Below are 18,417 nucleotides of genomic sequence, written 5' to 3' on the forward strand. Positions count from 1 at the left end.
AGAAGATGGAGCATAGGACAAGTAAGTTCCCCAAAAATGCAAAAACAGAAAAACTGCGGCCAGGACTATTTATAAATCTTCTCAAAGAACCAGGTCTTCAGCGTGATCTTGAACTTCTTCGCAGATCCTTCACAGCATAAGGAAAAGGCAACTCCAAAGAGTGGGGGCCAGGCAGCGAGGTATATAAAATAATGAGTGGTGTGGAACGGGTAGACGTGAAAGCGAATGCTACATACCTGTAGAAGGTATTCTCCGAGGACAGCAGGCTGATTGTTCTCACTGATGGGTGACGTCCACGGCAGCCCCTCCAATCGGAAACTTCACTAGCAAAGGCCTTTGCTAGTCCTCGCGCGTCCATGCGCACCGCGCATGCGCGGCCATCTTCCCGCCCGAACCGGCTCGTGTTTGTCAGTCCCATAAGTAGCAAAACAAAGCAAGGGAAGACACAACTCCAAAGGGGAGGCGGGCGGGTTTGTGAGAACAATCAGCCTGCTGTCCTCGGAGAATACCTTCTACAGGTATGTAGCATTCGCTTTCTCCGAGGACAAGCAGGCTGCTTGTTCTCACTGATGGGGTATCCCTAGCCCCCAGGCTCACTCAAAACAACAACCATGGTCAATTGGGCCTCGCAACGGCGAGGACATAACTGAGATTGACCTAAAAAATTTACCAACTAACTGAGAGTGCAGCCTGGAACAGAACAAACAGGGCCCTCGGGGGGTGGAGTTGGATCCTAAAGCCCAAACAGGTTCTGAAGAACTGACTGCCCGAACCGACTGTCGCGTCGGGTATCCTGCTGCAGGCAGTAATGAGATGTGAATGTGTGGACAGATGACCACGTCGCAGCTTTGCAAATTTCTTCAATAGAGGCTGACTTCAAGTGGGCTACCGACGCTGCCATGGCTCTAACATTATGAGCCGTGACATGACCCTCAAGAGCCAGCCCAGCCTGGGCGTAAGTGAAGGAAATGCAATCTGCTAGCCAATTGGATATGGTGCATTTCCCCACAGCCACTCCCCTCCTATTGGGATCAAAAGAAACAAACAATTGGGCGGACTGTCTGTTGGGCTGTGTCCGCTCCAGGTAGAAGGCCAATGCTCTCTTGCAGTCCAATGTGTGCAGCTGACGTTCAGCAGGGCAGGAATGAGGACGGGGAAAAAATGTTGGCAAGACAATTGACTGGTTCAGATGGAACTCCGACACCACCTTCGGTAACTTAGGGTGAGTGCGGAGGACTACTCTGTTATGATGAAACTTGGTGTAAGGGGCCTGGGCTACAAGGGCCTGAAGCTCACTGACTCTACGAGCTGAAGTAACTGCCACCAAGAAAATGACCTTCCAGGTCAAGTACTTCAGATGGCAGGAATTCAGTGGCTCAAAAGGAGGTTTCATCAGCTGGGTGAGAACGACATTGAGATCCCATGACACTGGAGGAGGCTTGACAGGGGGCTTTGACAAAAGCAAACCTCTCATGAAGCGAACAACTAAAGGCTGTCCTGAGATCGGCTTACCTTCCACACGGTAATGGTATGCACTGATTGCACTAAGGTGAACCCTTACAGAGTTGGTCTTGAGACCAGACTCAGACAAGTGCAGAAGGTATTCAAGCAAGGTCTGTGTAGGACAAGAGCGAGGATCTAGGGCCTTGCTGTCACACCAGACGGCAAACCTCCTCCACAGAAAGAAGTAACTCCTCTTGGTGGAATCTTTCCTGGAAGCAAGCAAGATACGGGAGACACCCTCTGACAGACCCAAAGAGGCAAAGTCTACGCTCTCAACATCCAGGCCGTGAGAGCCAGGGACCGGAGGTTGGGATGCAGAAGCGCCCCTTCGTCCTGCGTGATGAGGGTCGGAAAACACTCCAATCTCCACGGTTCTTCGGAGGACAACTCCAGAAGAAGAGGGAACCAGATCTGACGCGGCCAAAAAGGAGCAATCAGAATCATGGTGCCTTGGTCTTGCTTGAGTTTCAACAAAGTCTTCCCCACCAGAGGTATGGGAGGATAAGCATACAGCAGACCCTCCCCCCAGTCCAGGAGGAAGGCATCCGATGCCAGTCTGCCGTGGGCCTGAAGCCTGGAACAGAACTGAGGGACTTTGTGGTTGGCTCGAGATGCGAAGAGATCTACCAAGGGGGTGCCCCACACCTGGAAGATCTGTCGCACTACACGGGAATTGAGCGACCACTTGTGAGGTTGCATAATCCTGCTCAACCTGTCGGCCAGACTGTTGTTTACGCCTGCCAGATATGTGGCTTGGAGCACCATGCCGTGACGGCGAGCCCAGAGCCACATGCTGACGGCTTCCTGACACAGGGGGCGAGATCCGGTGCCCCCCTGCTTGTTGACGTAGTACATGGCAACCTGGTTGTCTGTCTGAATTTGGATAATTTGATGGGACAGCCGATCTCTGAAAGCCTTCAGAGCGTTCCAGATCGCTCGTAACTCCAGAAGATTGATCTGCAGATCGCGTTCCTGGAGGGACCAGCTTCCTTGGGTGTGAAGCCCATCGACATGAGCTCCCCACCCCAGGAGAGGCGCATCCGTGGTCAGCACTTTTTGAGGCTGAGGAATTTGGAAGGGACCTCCCAGAGTCAGATTGGACCAAATCGTCCACCAATACAGGGATTCGCGAAAACTCGTGGACAGGTGGATTACGTCTTCTAGATCCCCAGCAGCCTGGAACCACTGGGAAGCTAGGGTCCATTGAGCAGATCTCATGTGAAGGCGGGCCATGGGAGTCACATGGACTGTGGAGGCCATGTGGCCTAGCAATCTCAACATGCCGAGCTGTGATCTGCTGGGACGCTCGCACCCGCGAGACGAGGGACAACAAGTTGTTGGCTCTCGTCTCTGGGAGATAGGCGCGAGCCGTCCGAGAATCCAGCAGAGCTCCTATGAATTCGAGTCTCTGCACTGGGAGAAGATGGGACTTTGGATAATTTATCACAAACCCCAGTAGCTCCAGGAGGCGAATAGTCATCTGCATGGACTGCAGGGCTCCTGCCTCGGATGTGTTCTTCACCAGCCAATCGTCGAGATATGGGAACACGTGCACCCCCAGCCTGCGAAGTGCCGCTGCTACTACAGCCAAGCACTTTGTGAACACCCTGGGCGCAGAGGCGAGCCCAAAGGGTAGCACACAGTACTGGAAGTGACGTGTGCCCAGCTGAAATCGCAGATACTGTCTGTGAGCTGGCAGTATCGGGATGTGTGTGTAGGCATCCTTCAAGTCCAGAGAGCATAGCCAATCGTTTTCCTGAATCATGAGAAGGAGGGTGCCCAGGGAAAGCATCCTGAACTTTTCTTTGACCAGATATTTGTTCAGGGCCCTTAGGTCTAGGATGGGACGCATCCCCCCTGTTTTCTTTTCCACAAGGAAGTACCTGGAATAGAATCCCAGCCCTTCTTGCCCGGATGGCACGGGCTCGACCGCATTGGCGCTGAGAAGGGCGGAGAGTTCCTCTGCAAGTACCTGCTTGTGCTGGAAGCTGTAAGACTGAGCTCCCGGTGGACAATTTGGAGGTTTTGAGGCCAAATTGAGGGTGTATCCTTGCCGGACTATTTGGAGAACCCACTGATCGGAGGTTATGAGAGGCCACCTTTGGTGAAAAGCTTTCAACCTCCCTCCGACTGGCAGGTCGCCCGGCACTGACACTTGGATGTCGGCTATGCTCTGCTGGAGCCAGTCAAAAGCTCGTCCCTTGCTTTTGCTGGGGAGCCGAGGGGCCTTGCTGAGGCGCACGCTGCTGACGAGAGCGAGTGCGCTGGGGCTTAGCCTGGGCCGCAGGCTGTCGAGAAGGAGGGTTGTACCTACGCTTGCCAGAAGAGTAGGGAACAGTCTTCCTTCCCCCAAAAAATCTTCTACCTGTAGAGGTAGAGGCTGAAGGCTGCCGGCGGGAGAACTTGTCGAATGCGGTGTCCCGCTGGTGGAGCTGCTCTACCACCTGTTCGACTTTCTCTCCAAAAATGTTATCCGCACGGCAAGGCGAGTCCGCAATCCGCTGCTGGATTCTATTCTCCAGGTCGGAGGCACGCAGCCATGAGAGCCTGCGCATCACCATACCTTGAGCAGCGGCCCTGGACGCAACATCAAAGGTGTCATACACCCCTCTGGCCAGGAATTTTCTGCACGCCTTCAGCTGCCTGACCACCTCCTGAAAAGGCTTGGCTTGCTCAGGGGGGAGCGCATCAACCAAGCCCGCCATTGTTCCGCATGTGTATGCTCGTGTAGAGCTGGTAGGACTGAATTTTGGCCACGAGCATAGAGGAATGGTAGGCCTTCCTCCCAAAGGAGTCTAAGGTTCTAGAGTCCTTGCCCGGGGGCGCCGAAGCATGCTCCCTAGAACTCTTAGCCTTCTTTAGGGCCAGATCCACAACTCCAGAATCATGAGGCAACTGAGTGCGCATCAGATCTGGGTCCCCATGGATCCGGTACTGGGACTCGATCTTCTTGGGGATGTGGGGATTAGTTAAAGGCTTGGTCCAGTTCGCCAGCAATGTCTTTTTTAGGACATGGTGCATGGGTACAGTGGACGCTTCCTTAGGTGGAGAAGGATAGTCCAGGAGCTCAAACATTTCAGCCCTGGGCTCGTCCTCCACAACCACCGGGAAGGGGATGGCCGTAGACATCTCCCGGACAAAGGAAGCAAAAGACAGACTCTCGGGAGGAGAAAGCTGTCTCTCAGGAGAGGGAGTGGAATCGGAAGGAAGACCCTCAGACTCCTCGTCAGAGAAATATCTGGGGTCTTCTTCCTCTTCCCACGAGGCCTCACCCTCGGTGTCAGACACAAGTTCACGGACCTGTGTCTGCAACCGTGCCCGACTCGACTCTGTGGAGCCACGTCCACGATGGGGGCGTCGAGAGGTAGACTCCCTCGCCCGCATCGGCGAAGCTCCCTCCGCCGACGTAGTCGGGGAGCCTTCCTGGGAGGCGACGGCAGCCGGTACCGCACGTGGCACCGACGCTGGAGACCTCACCTCGGGCGATGGGCCAGCCGGCGCCACGCTCGACGGTACCGGTGGCGCAAGCACCGCCGGTACCAGAGGGGTAGGGCGCAACAGCTCTCCCAGAATCTCTGGGAGAACGGCCCGGAGGCTCTCGTTCAGAGCGGCTGCAGAGAAAGGCATGGAGGTCGATGCAGGCGTCAACGTCAGAACCTGTTCCGGGCGTGGAGGCTGTTCCGGGCTGTCCAGAGTGGAGCGCATCGACACCTCCTGAACAGAGGGTGAGCGGTCCTCTCGGTGCCGATGCCTGCTGGGTGCCGACTCCCTCGGTGACCCAGAGCTCTCGGTGCCGACCCGGGAAGGAGACCGATGACGATGCTTCTTCAATTTCTTGGAACGAAGCATGTCACCGGAGCTTCCCGGCACCGACGAGGAGGACGTAGAATCCAGTCGTCGCTTCCTCGGGGCCGAGGCCGAAGGAGGTCGGTCTCGGGGGGGCTGTACCGCAGGAGCCCTCAGGGTAGGGGGAGACCCACCCGAAGGCTCACCGCCACCAGCAGGGGAATGGACAGCCCTCACCTGCACTCCAGACGAAGCACCACCGTCCGACGACATCAGCAGACGAGGTCCCGGTACCACCGACGTCGATGCAGCTATCCGATGTCTCAGCGCCGATGCAGAGGGCCGATGCCTCGATGCACTGGCGGCCGAGGATGAAGCTCTGGACGCTGAAGACGTCGATGCACTCGATACCCCCGGTGCCGATGCCGACGAAGAGCCCGAGAACAAAACGTTCCACTGGGCCAATCTCGCTACCTGAGTCCGCTTTTGCAAAAGGGAACACAGACTACAGGCCTGCGGGCGGTGCCCAGCCCCCAAGCACTGAAGACACGACGCGTGCCTGTCAGTGAGCGAGATGACCCGGGCGCACTGGGTGCACTTCTTGAAGCCGCTGGTAGACTTCGATGTCATGGGCGGAAAAATCACGCCGGCGAGATCAAAAGTCAAAATGGCGGAAAAGGCACCGAAAAAACAAGGGGAAGAAAAACTTCGACCCGAGGCCTAAAAGCGGCCTACCCCGACGACGAAAGAAAACTTACCGGGGCGAAAAGCTGAAAATAGCGGGGGAAGAAAAGACCAAGAGTCTTTTCCCACACAGAATGGATAATAATTTTTCTCTTTTCGAAAACACACGACGAACGCGCGAGGTCGACTTTGCGGGGCCCGACACGGCGAAAACACGACCGTACCGAGCGCGGACAAAAGAAGACTGACGAACACGAGCCGGTTCGGGCGGGAAGACGGCCGCGCATGCGCGGTGCGCATGGACGCGCGAGGACTAGCAAAGGCCTTTGCTAGTGAAGTTTCCGATTGGAGGGGCTGCCGTGGACGTCACCCATCAGTGAGAACAAGCAGCCTGCTTGTCCTCGGAGAATCGCTGTTTACTCTTTCCAAAAATACTAGGACTAGGGGGCACGCAATTAAGCTACAAAGTAGTACATTTAAAACAAATCTAAGAAAATATTTCTTCACTCAACGTGTAATTAAACTCGAATTCGTTGCCAGAGAATGTGGTAAAAGCTGTTAGCTTAGCGGGGTTTAAAAAAGGTTTGGATAGTTTCCTAAAGTAAGAGTCCATAAGCCATTATTAAAATGGACTTGGGAAAATCCACTGCTTATTTCAGGGATAAGCAGTATAATAAGTATTGTACTGTTTTGGGACCTTGCCAGGTCCTTGTGACCTGGATTGGCCACTGTTGGGAACAGGATACTGGACTTGATGGACCTTAGGTCTGTCCCAGAATGGCAACACTTACGTACTTATGTAAGATGCCAGTGAAAGAGGGGAAGAAACACAAACCAGGAGGCAAAAAACAGGAGGAGAAATATTAAGTTTCAGCAGAAAGGAATACATATAAGGTGACGATTCGGAGCTAATGACCTTTGGTTTATATATGTTTGAAACAAAAATCACTACTTCACCCTAGCTGCCTATGTGCAGCCCTGATATGATCGACCAAGCAGCAGGTCCAAACTGAGAACCTGCAATTCAGTCCAAATACCCTACTTCTGGTCTGAGAATCAGACTATATAGGCAAGGCCACTGTCACCAAACCATTCTGGACCAGGAGACATGGGCCCACAGAGAGCGGTCTGTGGTCTTGCAAGTCTAAGATCCCCAGCAAAAACAATGGAAGGCAACCAGGCTCCAAGACAACAATAATAAAAAAAAGGGGGAGAGGGGGAGTCAAGCACCAAAAAGGCCATGCCAATATCTGTTCTGCATGGCCAGAGATCAGGCAGATTAAAGAACCATCCAGAACTCTCTGCTCCCAGACTGCTCAGGACCAAGAAGTAGGAAACTGAGAGGAAGATTCAGCCCCCCCCCCCCCCAGAGCTGGGATGGACTACAGGTTCATCTACCTGCTGACCAACCACACAAGGTGGCCCCATGAAAGAGCACAAAGGCTCTACCTCCGACACCATCTGCAAAGAAAAATAGCTGTGAAGTTCACAGGAAGGGGTGGTCCAAAACAGTTGCAGGAAATGAGACTTCAAGCATGACTAAAGAGCATACCCTAAAGACAGCGTGCCTCCCTGAGTAGTGGCACAAGCAAACCTGCCCTCACATCTCACTGATCAGATACTCCAAAGCAAGAGACACTAACTTCTCTGAAGCTCCCTCCTCTGCCATGTCTGTTGACCCACATAACTAAAAGAAAATGGGTTAATTCTCTACAAAGAGATTAAAATATAAAAACCTGAAAAGCAACCATCATTGGAAAACAGACTGCAAATACTTACAGGAGACCAATGGAATTCTTGTAGGCTATGCAAGTACTGGTCTATCTGGGTATATTCCATGATTCCATATTCAATAAGACCATGGAGCATGAAAATGAACAAATCCCACTGTAGAATATAAACAGGGTGAGTCAGGTTTCATAAGCCAGAGAATATCATACATATTGAAGGGCAAACTGGATAGGCCATGTGGCCTTTACCTGTTGTCATTTTTTGTGTTTCTATACACTTCTCTAGAAATTGAGTACGGAACATCAAGTCAATTTAAACATATATTTATTCATACATGTGCTAACATCTTAAATAAGGATACAGAGAGGCAGGCATATTTACAAAGCGCTTAGATTTACAAAGTCACATAGTAACCAATGGAACTTTGTAAGTCTAAGTGCTTTGAAAATGAGCCCCGATATGCTCTTTGCAGCACCTTTGAAATTATTTATTTCAAATATCTAAAATTATGGCATGGTCAACAAATTTTTTATAGTCCTTTATCCCTGTTTCATTACGACTAATGCAACTTAACTAGACTATCTTGGCCTGCAGCACAGCTGTTACTTTAGTAACCAAACAGATCAAAGTTATTTTTTTTAAGATCTAAAATGAATTTGAACCCATACACCTTAAAATGCAGGCCTGGTTAAGCAAATATCTATATCCTACCTATAACTTCTTGACCAATGTACACTAATATTTTAAATCCATCTTACATTTAACTACTAACAGTTATGCTTGTCCTATCAAAAGGCACACTATTTTTTAAAATCATTCTATTTTCATGAATTCATAAAGGCTCATATACAGTGGTGGAAATAAGTATTTGATCCCTTGCTGATTTTGTAAGTTTGCCCACTGACAAAGACATGAGCAGCCCATAATTGAAGGGTAGGTTATTGGTAACAGTGAGAGATAGCACATCACAAATTAAATCCGGAAAATCACATTGTGGAAAGTATATGAATTTATTTGCATTCTGCAGAGGGAAATAAGTATTTAATCCCTCTGGCAAACAAGACCTAATACTTGGTGGCAAAACCCTTGTTGGCAAGCACAGCGGTCAGACGTCTTCTGTAGTTGATGATGAGGTTTGCACACATGTCAGGAGGAATTTTGGTCCACTCCTCTTTGCAGATCATCTCTAAATCATTAAGAGTTCTGGGCTGTCGCTTGGCAACTCGCAGCTTCAGCTCCCTCCATAAGTTTTCAATGGGATTAAGGTCTGGTGACTGGCTAGGCCACTCCATGACCCTAATGTGCTTCTTCCTGAGCCACTCCTTTGTTGCCTTGGCTGTATGTTTTGGGTCATTGTCGTGCTGGAAGACCCAGCCACGACCCATTTTTAAGGCCCTGGCGGAGGGAAGGAGGTTGTCACTCAGAATTGTACGGTACATGGCCCCATCCATTCTCCCATTGATGCGGTGAAGTAGTCCTGTGCCCTTAGCAGAGAAACACCCCCAAAACATAACATTTCCACCTCCATGCTTGACAGTGGGGACGGTGTTCTTTGGGTCATAGGCAGCATTTCTCTTCCTCCAAACACGGCGAGTTGAGTTCTTGCCAAAGAGCTCAATTTTTGTCTCATCTGACCACAGCACCTTCTCCCAATCACTCTCGGCATCATCCAGGTGTTCACTGGCAAACTTCAGACGGGCCGTCACATGTGCCTTCCGGAGCAGGGGGACCTTGCGGGCACTGCAGGATTGCAATCCGTTATGTCGTAATGTGTTACCAATGGTTTTCGTGGTGACAGTGGTCCCAGCTGCCTTGAGATCATTGACAAGTTCCCCCCTTGTAGTTGTAGGCTGATTTCTAACCTTCCTCATGATCAAGGATACCCCACGAGGTGAGATTTTGCGTGGAGCCCCAGATCTTTGTCGATTGACAGTCATTTTGTACTTCTTCCATTTTCTTACTATGGCACCAACAGTTGTCTCCTTCTCGCCCAGCGTCTTACTGATGGTTTTGTAGCCCATTCCAGCCTTGTGCAGGTGTATGATCTTGTCCCTGACATCCTTAGACAGCTCCTTGCTCTTGGCCATTTTGTAGAGGTTAGAGTCTGACTGATTCACTGAGTCTGTGGACAGGTGTCTTTCATACAGGTGACCATTGCCGACAGCTGTCTGTCATGCAGGTAACGAGTTGATTTGGAGCATCTACCTGGTCTGTAGGGGCCAGATCTCTTACTGGTTGGTGGGGGATCAAATACTTATTTCCCTCTGCAGAATGCAAATAAATTCATATACTTTCCACAATGTGATTTTCCGGATTTAATTTGTGATGTGCTATCTCTCACTGTTACCAATAACCTACCCTTCAATTATGGGCTGCTCATGTCTTTGTCAGTGGGCAAACTTACAAAATCAGCAAGGGATCAAATACTTATTTCCACCACTGTATGTGAACATGTACCTCCCAACTCCTTGAAAACCTGGTGATTTGGTGTGCAATTCAATTTTCTTTGTTCCAAACACAGCCCGTCAGCTGACAAGTAGATTGTAGCCAATTCTAGAAGCTTTGAAAAACTCACCTCATGCAGCTGAGCATCAGCAATGTAGCCAATATTCTTCAGGCTAAATATTAAATGAAGTGGTACAGGTACCAGGAAATCTTTCTGCCAGACAGACAACAGCAGCTGTAGGAGATTATGGACAGGATTTGTCTGCACTTGTTCTTTTTCATTTTGCTTCTGTGTTTGAAGCTTAGGTATTCCCTGGATAGGAACTTTATCTGAAACTTTAGTCATGAAAAAAACATATTTATGTTGTCATTTGAAACCATAGAAGGAAAGGAGTATCAACTGATATGAATTTAGTTGAAAACAATTTTTATCGAACAATAAAATAAAGATACAATGAGCAAACCAACACATACCTGTTCAATGTTTTCTTTTACAATTATCAATTCAACCCCTAACTAACCTCCCCCTCCCCACCCTTTATCGTAAATTGTAAAGCAATAATACAGTCACTAAACAATAATCACTGCAGTCTCATACGTCTTTAAGGCAAACCCGCCCCAATCCCAGCTGAACCCCTCTCCATTCCACTCCCTCCCATATCTTTCCCAAACACAGTTGGTGGAACAAGGTGATTTAGCTTTTAAAAAAAGGATACTCTGACCATTCAGTAACTCACGTACAATTCAAGCCTCAACCCTCTTCCAACTCAGACCCATTCCCCCACCCCCATATTGAACCTCAATCAAACCTACTTCCTCCTCCCCACCACCAAAGCAATAAAACACAAATCTAGACCAGCATCACCAAGTGAGGAAGGAGAACTCAACTGAAGCCTTACTCCCACCTCCATATACCCCTGCGACAGGCCTAGCCTCTTATAGCCTCTCACCAGAATTGTACCATTTTACAGATCATTAACCCAGTCCCCCCTCCCCCCACCTCCTGCATCACTCTGATGGAGGAGTGGCCTAGTGGTTAGGGTGGTGGACTTTGGTCCTGGGGAACTGAGGAACTGAGTTCGATTCCCGGCACAGGCAGCTCCTTGTGACTCTGGGCAAGTCACTTAACCCTCCATTGCCTGCCGCATTGAGCCTGCCATGAGTGGGAAAGCCCGGGGTACAAAAATGTAACAAAAAAAAAAAATGTGGTATGGACTAGGGTACATAAAAACTAAAACAAGCTGAACAAAACTTTCTTTCCTGTTCCCTCCTCTCCCAGATGATACAGACACCCCCCAAATTACTAGTTCTGCAGTTTACTGGTGACAGCACTTCTAATGCATTGTGAAAGAGACTGAATGTATATACCCCATACTGCCAAAAGGTGTTTGCAACGCTTAAAAGATGTGCCTCTTTTGCCTCCCATAGCATGAGTATGAAACTGATTCCTCCATTGCCAATGCAATCTCAAAAAAATATGAAATAGGGTGCCCTCAGCTGCGCCACACTTTTCACAGACAGGTGACCATAGTAAATGGGCCTTAAATGCCCATTTGGGAAAGAAATAAGCCCTGTGCAAAATCCTAAACTGACACACCTGTAAATCTGCTCCCTGCACAAAGTGGGGAATACTCTTTATCAAACTGGGGAAGTTAAGCAAGCCAAAGGATGGGCCCACCTCTTGGGTCCTGCCCTGTTGTAAGGTCTCATAATCTTTCCCTGGACCTAAAGCTTGGAGTGATTTATGTAAAGGTGAAATAGTAACCTTGTCCTCTAGATTTCCTTGGAACAAAGATTGCAAATGCGTTCGGACAAGGAATTGTAGGTCTCTACTATCTAATGTACCCACATAATGAGCCAGTTGGCAGTAAGCAAATTCTGCCCCCCCCCCCCTACATTCTCGAGTTGCTGCTGGCATCGATCCAAACTGCCTGAGAAGTCCCTGGTCTGTTAAAAAATGTTCTAGGAAGGAAAACCCCAGTGTGTCCCAGCAAGTAAACACACTGCTCTTCACGCCAGGGGTAAATTTACCATTTGCCCAATTTGCTCAATTAGATTTATTAACTTTTAATTAATTTATTTACAAGTATTCATATTTTAAAATTTTGAACATCATTTTTGATTGTATGTACATGTCTATTTTTATGCCTGTTCATTGACATACCTTTGTTGTTATTATTTTGCCATTGTTATTTGTTTTTAGACTCCTGATGCAGGCAATATAGCTGAAACATGGCCCGTGCCGAGTCCTCTGAACAATCTTGTATGCTTTTATGTACCATATTATGAGCTGGTTCAATAAAGAAGTTCTCTTTCAAGGATGTCTGTGACCTCACTCTGGTCTTATTGGTCATCTCCACTGTATTTTGTTTCTGTATATTTCAAGGCTTTTCTATATTTGCCCCTATGTTATTTTTAACACAAGTTCATATCTCTGTTTATTTGTTCCAACATATATGTGAACCTTTTTAATTTAAAAAGATTTATGAATTTAATGTTATGTTTACTTTGTTTTTGATTTATGAATTTAGTGTTATGTCTACTTCGTTTTTATGATTTTACAAATAATGGTTTTTGTCCTTGCAATATCATCAAAGCAGAATCTGAAGGTACTAATGAAGCAGGTCACCCAGGATTTTTTATTTAAATTATTCTCAGGCTACAGAAATGTTTCATTCATCAAAGCCTATTCTGGCCTTAAAGATACTCTGGGAAGCTTCACATGTAGAGGGACAGAGAGCCGGTTTGTTCTCACTATTGTTCCACTACCTGGGAGGTAGTGGAGCTGAGAGAGGAGCTCTGACATGCATGTGCTGCAGTATTAACTCAGTAGAAAACTGGAACTGTGAAGGCTCTGCCATGTCTGAAGCCTTCATGATCTCCCTCTATTTCCCTATCAGAGGGAAAGAGGGAGATAAAGACACCAGCATGCTCTACTTACATATTTTTGGCTCAAATCAGCAGTTAAAACAGTTTCCCAAACTGTGGGTTAGGACTCCAAATGGGGTAAGAAAACTCATATTTGGGCTCATAACTTGGGTGGGCTCTCCATAGATGCATCATTATTCTGCAATTTTATTTGGCCACTATTACGGGGTCATAACCAGAAAAAGATTGATAAGCACTGAATTAAAAGGGTAATGATCCCATCAAAAGAGGAGAGCTGATCAAGTCTTACTCTACACTGCTTGGGCCACAGTTTAGTCTGGGGAACTTTTCCAGCCTCAGTTTTGCCTGTGTGCTAAACCTCTACAGATCACATCTTCCCATCTGGTGCCAGCTTGCCTGCTTTCTCCCAAGCCAGGGTAAATGCACCACTAACACACTGAACTGCTGTGACTTAGCTGCAGCATGCCACTTTCTTTCCCCTCTCCTCCCCCACCCCTGATATACCTGAAGCAATGGCGAGAGAGTGGATTGCACTCACTTGCTCTAAAGGCCAGGACAAATGCACCAGCTGACATGCTGAACTGCCATAACTTACTTATTTCCAGATGCACTGGAAGCAAATAGAGAGAAGAAATAGGGTGTGCATGATCACTTAAGTTCCAATCCGACACAGCACTACAGAAGACCAGGAAGCAGGCTAGGAAGATGCTGAACTGAAGACTTTTTTCTTCTTCCTCTTCCAACATTTTAATCGTCTGGCACTCAGGAAACATTCCTTTGGCCTCCTCCCAAGAGTCTGGGAGGACAGAGCGCACTACAGCCACAATTCCCACAAGTATCCGAGAGGGGCTAAGGGGAGGTACTTAGCACCAAAAAGATGCACCCCTACGTGAGTCCAACAGACACAACAGCAAAGTAGGGTAATATAACTAGCCTTCCAAATAAGGTCCAAAAAAAAGGATCTGAGGATGGAAACAGTTTTTTTCAAGGAGAAAGTTTAGCTGAGACAATGTGGAAAGAGTTAGGTCTTTTTGTTGATTAGCCCTTTGGATATTTTGCTCATATGCATTCTTTGACACCTTCAGTGCTTTATTAGGAGCAATATACAGAAAAGTGAAAAGTTCTCCTGAACCAGGTATTTAATGCCGAAACACAGCTCTATGTCAAGTCCTTATTTAGTTTGATGCTTCAATAAAAATTGACCTCTGTTTCCATCCTTGGAGTCTTTTTTTTTTTTTTTTTAACCTTACTTGGAAAGCTATTTGTATCACCCTACTTTGATGTTTCATCTGAGGTACCTAGCACCACCAGGTTTAGCACCTCTGGGCTCTGTAGACCAGCTTCCATCAATCTTAGCCCTCTAGTCTGTTTCAAAGGGGAAGGGAAATCAGCTTCAAAGGACTGTTGCCTGCAGTTTTCCTCAGACTTGGCTTATGCTCCACTGGGAATCTGGGCCTAATGTCTTAAGAGCACCCTACTCATAGTTGCTGCACCAGGCCACATGTCTGTTCCATTTGCTGCTGCCAGAGAAATACTGAGGAGTTGAGGGCAACATCAGCCCCTTATAAGGTGAGTTAAGTCAGCTGTGAGCTGTTTATTTTCTCTGGTTCTGTCTGCTGGCAGAGAGACATAACCCACTTATCTGGACTGGTCTGGCATGGATGATAAGGAAAGGACATTAAGAGGTAAATTAAAATTTCCCTATCATTTTATTTTGCTTCTTTCATTTGGAAGCCTTTTAGACACTTAAACTTTCTAAATTTATACCTCGCACACTCTGGTTCCCTCCCCCCCCCCCCCCCCCACCCCCACTGTTAGCATCTCTGGTTTCTACTAGAGGTAATGGACAGTAAGAATAAATTGCCCAGCTTCCCTGGTTCTCAGTCCACTGCTCTAACCCAGTGTGGCAACCCATGCACACGTTTAGTACAGAGTCATTTAAAGCTCCTGAGTATTGAATTATACTTAACCAGCCTGGGATCTGTTGGAAGATGACACTCATAATGTACTTAAGGATTTGCCACCCTCCCTTCTTCTCAAGGAAATCACATGTCAAAAGATCAAAAAAGCTTAATAAAGGCCTTCTAAGATGGATTTGGTAGGAAAAAATAACTGAAGATGAAAGAAAATTTTCTAAAGCTCTCAAGGGCCGCTGCAGATCGCATCCAATGATCTCAGTGAGTAAAACGGAACTGAAGAGGCCGTGGGGCTGCAGAAGCACAGGAAGTAATGTGCAGGGGTAGTGAAAGGCTTTTGCCTTACCCAGAAGGTTGTGAATTAATCTATCTTTACAACAATCCTATTCTGATTATTAAAATATCTAGAATATTAAAAGGGCTTTGTTTAAAGTAGAACAAGAAAGAACAGCAACAAAATGGAAGACAATTCCTGGGCTACCAAGGTGATGGAGGACAGTGTGCATCTCAAGGTGATTGCTTACCTAGAAGAGATGCAAGTTCTATAGTGCACTTGGCTAATTGCTGCTCTGCAGTGGGACAAATGTACTGAAAACAAGGAAAGTAAATAAATTACTCATGTGGAGATTTATCAGACAGAAAAAAACAATATTCTTGCCACAAATAATCTTCACCTTCAAGAAGATCAAAATGGTGGCAAATTAAAAAAAATCTTATGCATACTGTTTCAAGAATAAAAAATTGTGTTTTGAATTAATTTTTATGAAGTGATTGGCCTGCTTTCCAAGGGCTAGAAGTGAAGTTTGCTTAGACTACGAAGAAAACAAGTCACTTCATTTGTGAAGTCAAAATGCACATAATTTTCCTTTCAAAAATTACCCACTAAAATACCCACACACACTTACACCTGCTATTTAGTACACATAAAATTCTTTTGAAAATTTAAACACATGCTTTGGGATAATCAATGTAGAAATGCATCAGTATCAAAATATGAATATAAAGTTCAAACCTAGCCTCAACCAATCCTCAGGAATGCCTCTGCTCATTGTGGGTAAAAGTATGCACTGAATGGCATTACCTCCACACTTTTACATGAAAATGGTCCATGTAATTTTAAATATACATCATTTCTGCTCTTTTTAGAATTACCTTCACAGTGTGCAGCTTTCAAACACAGTGTATATCTGATTCTACACTCCAGATTCACCCATTCTATGGATATTACAGAAGCAGCATTCACAGCACACTGGGGGGGTTGGGGGGGTGTGGGGAGTCTTTTCAGCTATTGATCAATGAAATCTCCTTCTGGCCAGGCTTAGGGTGCATATTAGCCAGGTTCTGGAGGAGTAGCTGTTTGTGGCTTCTGGCCAAGATCATCAGTGCAATGGTATAGTTGGCAGAGGGATATAAAAAAATGTAGAACTCCCCCCCCCACCCACTTGAGAAATAGCTAATAAAAGCTTATGACATAGTCCAATACAGGTCAGTTCCAATTGAGACGGAAGCACAAGATAGCAGGAAGGAATCACCATGCTCCAAAATCAGTCCTGAAAACCCAGGATTGAAAAGTCTCTCAAATTGGACGAACTAAGTTTAAATATGCTTTACCTTCCTGCACTGCAATGTTTGGCTCAGTCTCCCCAATAGGCTCTCCAGTCGGATGTACTGAACTACTTCATCTTCAGCTCGGGGGCCTAATGCAATGCAGAGTACGTCCTGTGAGGAACAACAAGGTAGGGGTAACAAGGCAGTGAAGGTCACTAGAACACAGCTCCAGTTTAAATTAACCATTGGCTGCTGATTGGTCTTAATACACCCATGGATTGATCTACTGCCCTAGAAGTTAAGATGTCCTTATTTTACATGTAAATGTAAAATATGCAATTGACAAGCAAGCATGACAAAGCAATCACTGCTTAGATGGAAGATGAAGTTATTCAAATTGCTATCAGAGAAAATGGGAAGGCAAAGATTGAGTTATAATGCTGACCTTCAGAATATACTGCGTGCTATTTACCCAAGACATAAGTACATAAGTAATGCCACACTGGGAAAAGACTAAGGGTCCATCGAGCCCAGCATCCTGTCCACGACAGCGGCCAATCCAGGCCAAGGGCACCTGGCAAGCTTCCCAAACGTACAAACATTCTATACATGTTATTCCTGGAATTGTGGATTTTTCCCAAGTCCATTTAGTAGTGGTTTATGGACTTGTCCTTTAGGAAACCGTCTAACCCCTTTTTAAACTCACAGATTAACTTTATTTATTTATTTATTGTATTTGTACCCCACATTATCCCACCTTTTTGCAGGCTCAATGTGGCTTACAGGGTGTTAATATGTTATAGTCATTACATAATCTATTCAAGGATCTGTATATGTCAGCGTTTAAAGTTTAAGGTGCCAGCAAAATGTAAAACTTAGTAATTAAAAAAACAGTTTACACTCTAGCCTCTTTAAGCTTAGTGTTATTCATTCATGAGCTACACTACATTCAAGGGAAATCCCAACTAGATTTTGATTTGGTAAATCTAAGTAGATTAATAGAAGGCAAAAAATAAGATTTCTACTTTTATCTCTGTGATGATCTGAGATGGGAAAGGAGACGTGTGTTCACAGCCTTCTCGACAACACTTCTTCCTGTTCTGCACATCATTACGGACTCCTACAGAAGCAGAATCTCCATGGGATTTTAAAATGCGATTAAAGGCAGCTTTCACTTCTTTTTTAATCAGTGCTAGAAGGAAGAAAACTTTAAAACTTTAGAACAAAAATGATGGCAAAGGTTATTATATAATTTGCAAATAAGATTCCGTGAATGAATTTTGGTTGTGTGAGTGACTGTGATGCTCTCATCTCCTTGTGATACCAAGAGACACAATGGGGAGAGAATACTTACCTGCTGCTTAACATGAAAGAAAAGGCAATGATGAAACACAGAGAAAAGCCTAGCAGCTCTAATCTCATGCTACCACTTACTCATTTATATTAGGATTAACTAAAAGTAAGAATATTACCATAAGATGGCACAGAAGAGAGTACCATGTTGTCCTGCAATGGCAGAAGGAAGTCCCCTTATGCTCAAAAATAAATTAAGTGCCTATCTGTAATATAGGAAGTATGTCTCATGGCAATGTATATTAGACTTCAGCATAGCCCCCCCTCAGGATCCCCAAATATTTCAGAAGCAGTCAGTTCATTGCAGAGATACCAAGCCATTTTTTCTGTTTTCCCACAAATCAGCCATAATGGACTTCCTTCTGCCATTGCAGGGCAGTATAATACTCAGAAGTCCAAATTCTGCACAACTGTCACATGTATTTTTACGCTAATACCCAAAATATGATGGATTTATATTTGATACATTAATATTTTGATTTTTTTTTTAGTAATAACGTACTAATATTGCACATGAAAATGGAGAAATTAGGTCTTACCTGATAATTTTCTATTAGTCCTT

General features: G+C 46.3%; 1 protein-coding gene across 1 annotated transcript in view; it reads right to left on the minus strand.

Annotated features, from left to right (window-relative positions):
* Positions 1-18,417, minus strand: part of CDAN1 (codanin 1) — a 270,195-nt gene that overhangs the window by 22,647 nt on the left and 229,131 nt on the right. Inside the window, exons 23-27 of the mRNA XM_030214355.1 lie at positions 17,528-17,694; positions 16,566-16,673; positions 15,479-15,542; positions 10,280-10,485; positions 7,753-7,860 (exon numbers count right to left, since the gene is read on the minus strand). Of these exons, the coding sequence (XP_030070215.1) occupies positions 7,753-7,860; positions 10,280-10,485; positions 15,479-15,542; positions 16,566-16,673; positions 17,528-17,694 (653 nt within the window). The remainder of the gene's footprint in view (positions 1-7,752; positions 7,861-10,279; positions 10,486-15,478; positions 15,543-16,565; positions 16,674-17,527; positions 17,695-18,417) is intronic.

Source organism: Microcaecilia unicolor, chromosome 9 (genome assembly GCF_901765095.1).
Source record: "Microcaecilia unicolor chromosome 9, aMicUni1.1, whole genome shotgun sequence".
Classification (NCBI taxonomy): Eukaryota; Metazoa; Chordata; class Amphibia; order Gymnophiona; family Siphonopidae; genus Microcaecilia; species Microcaecilia unicolor.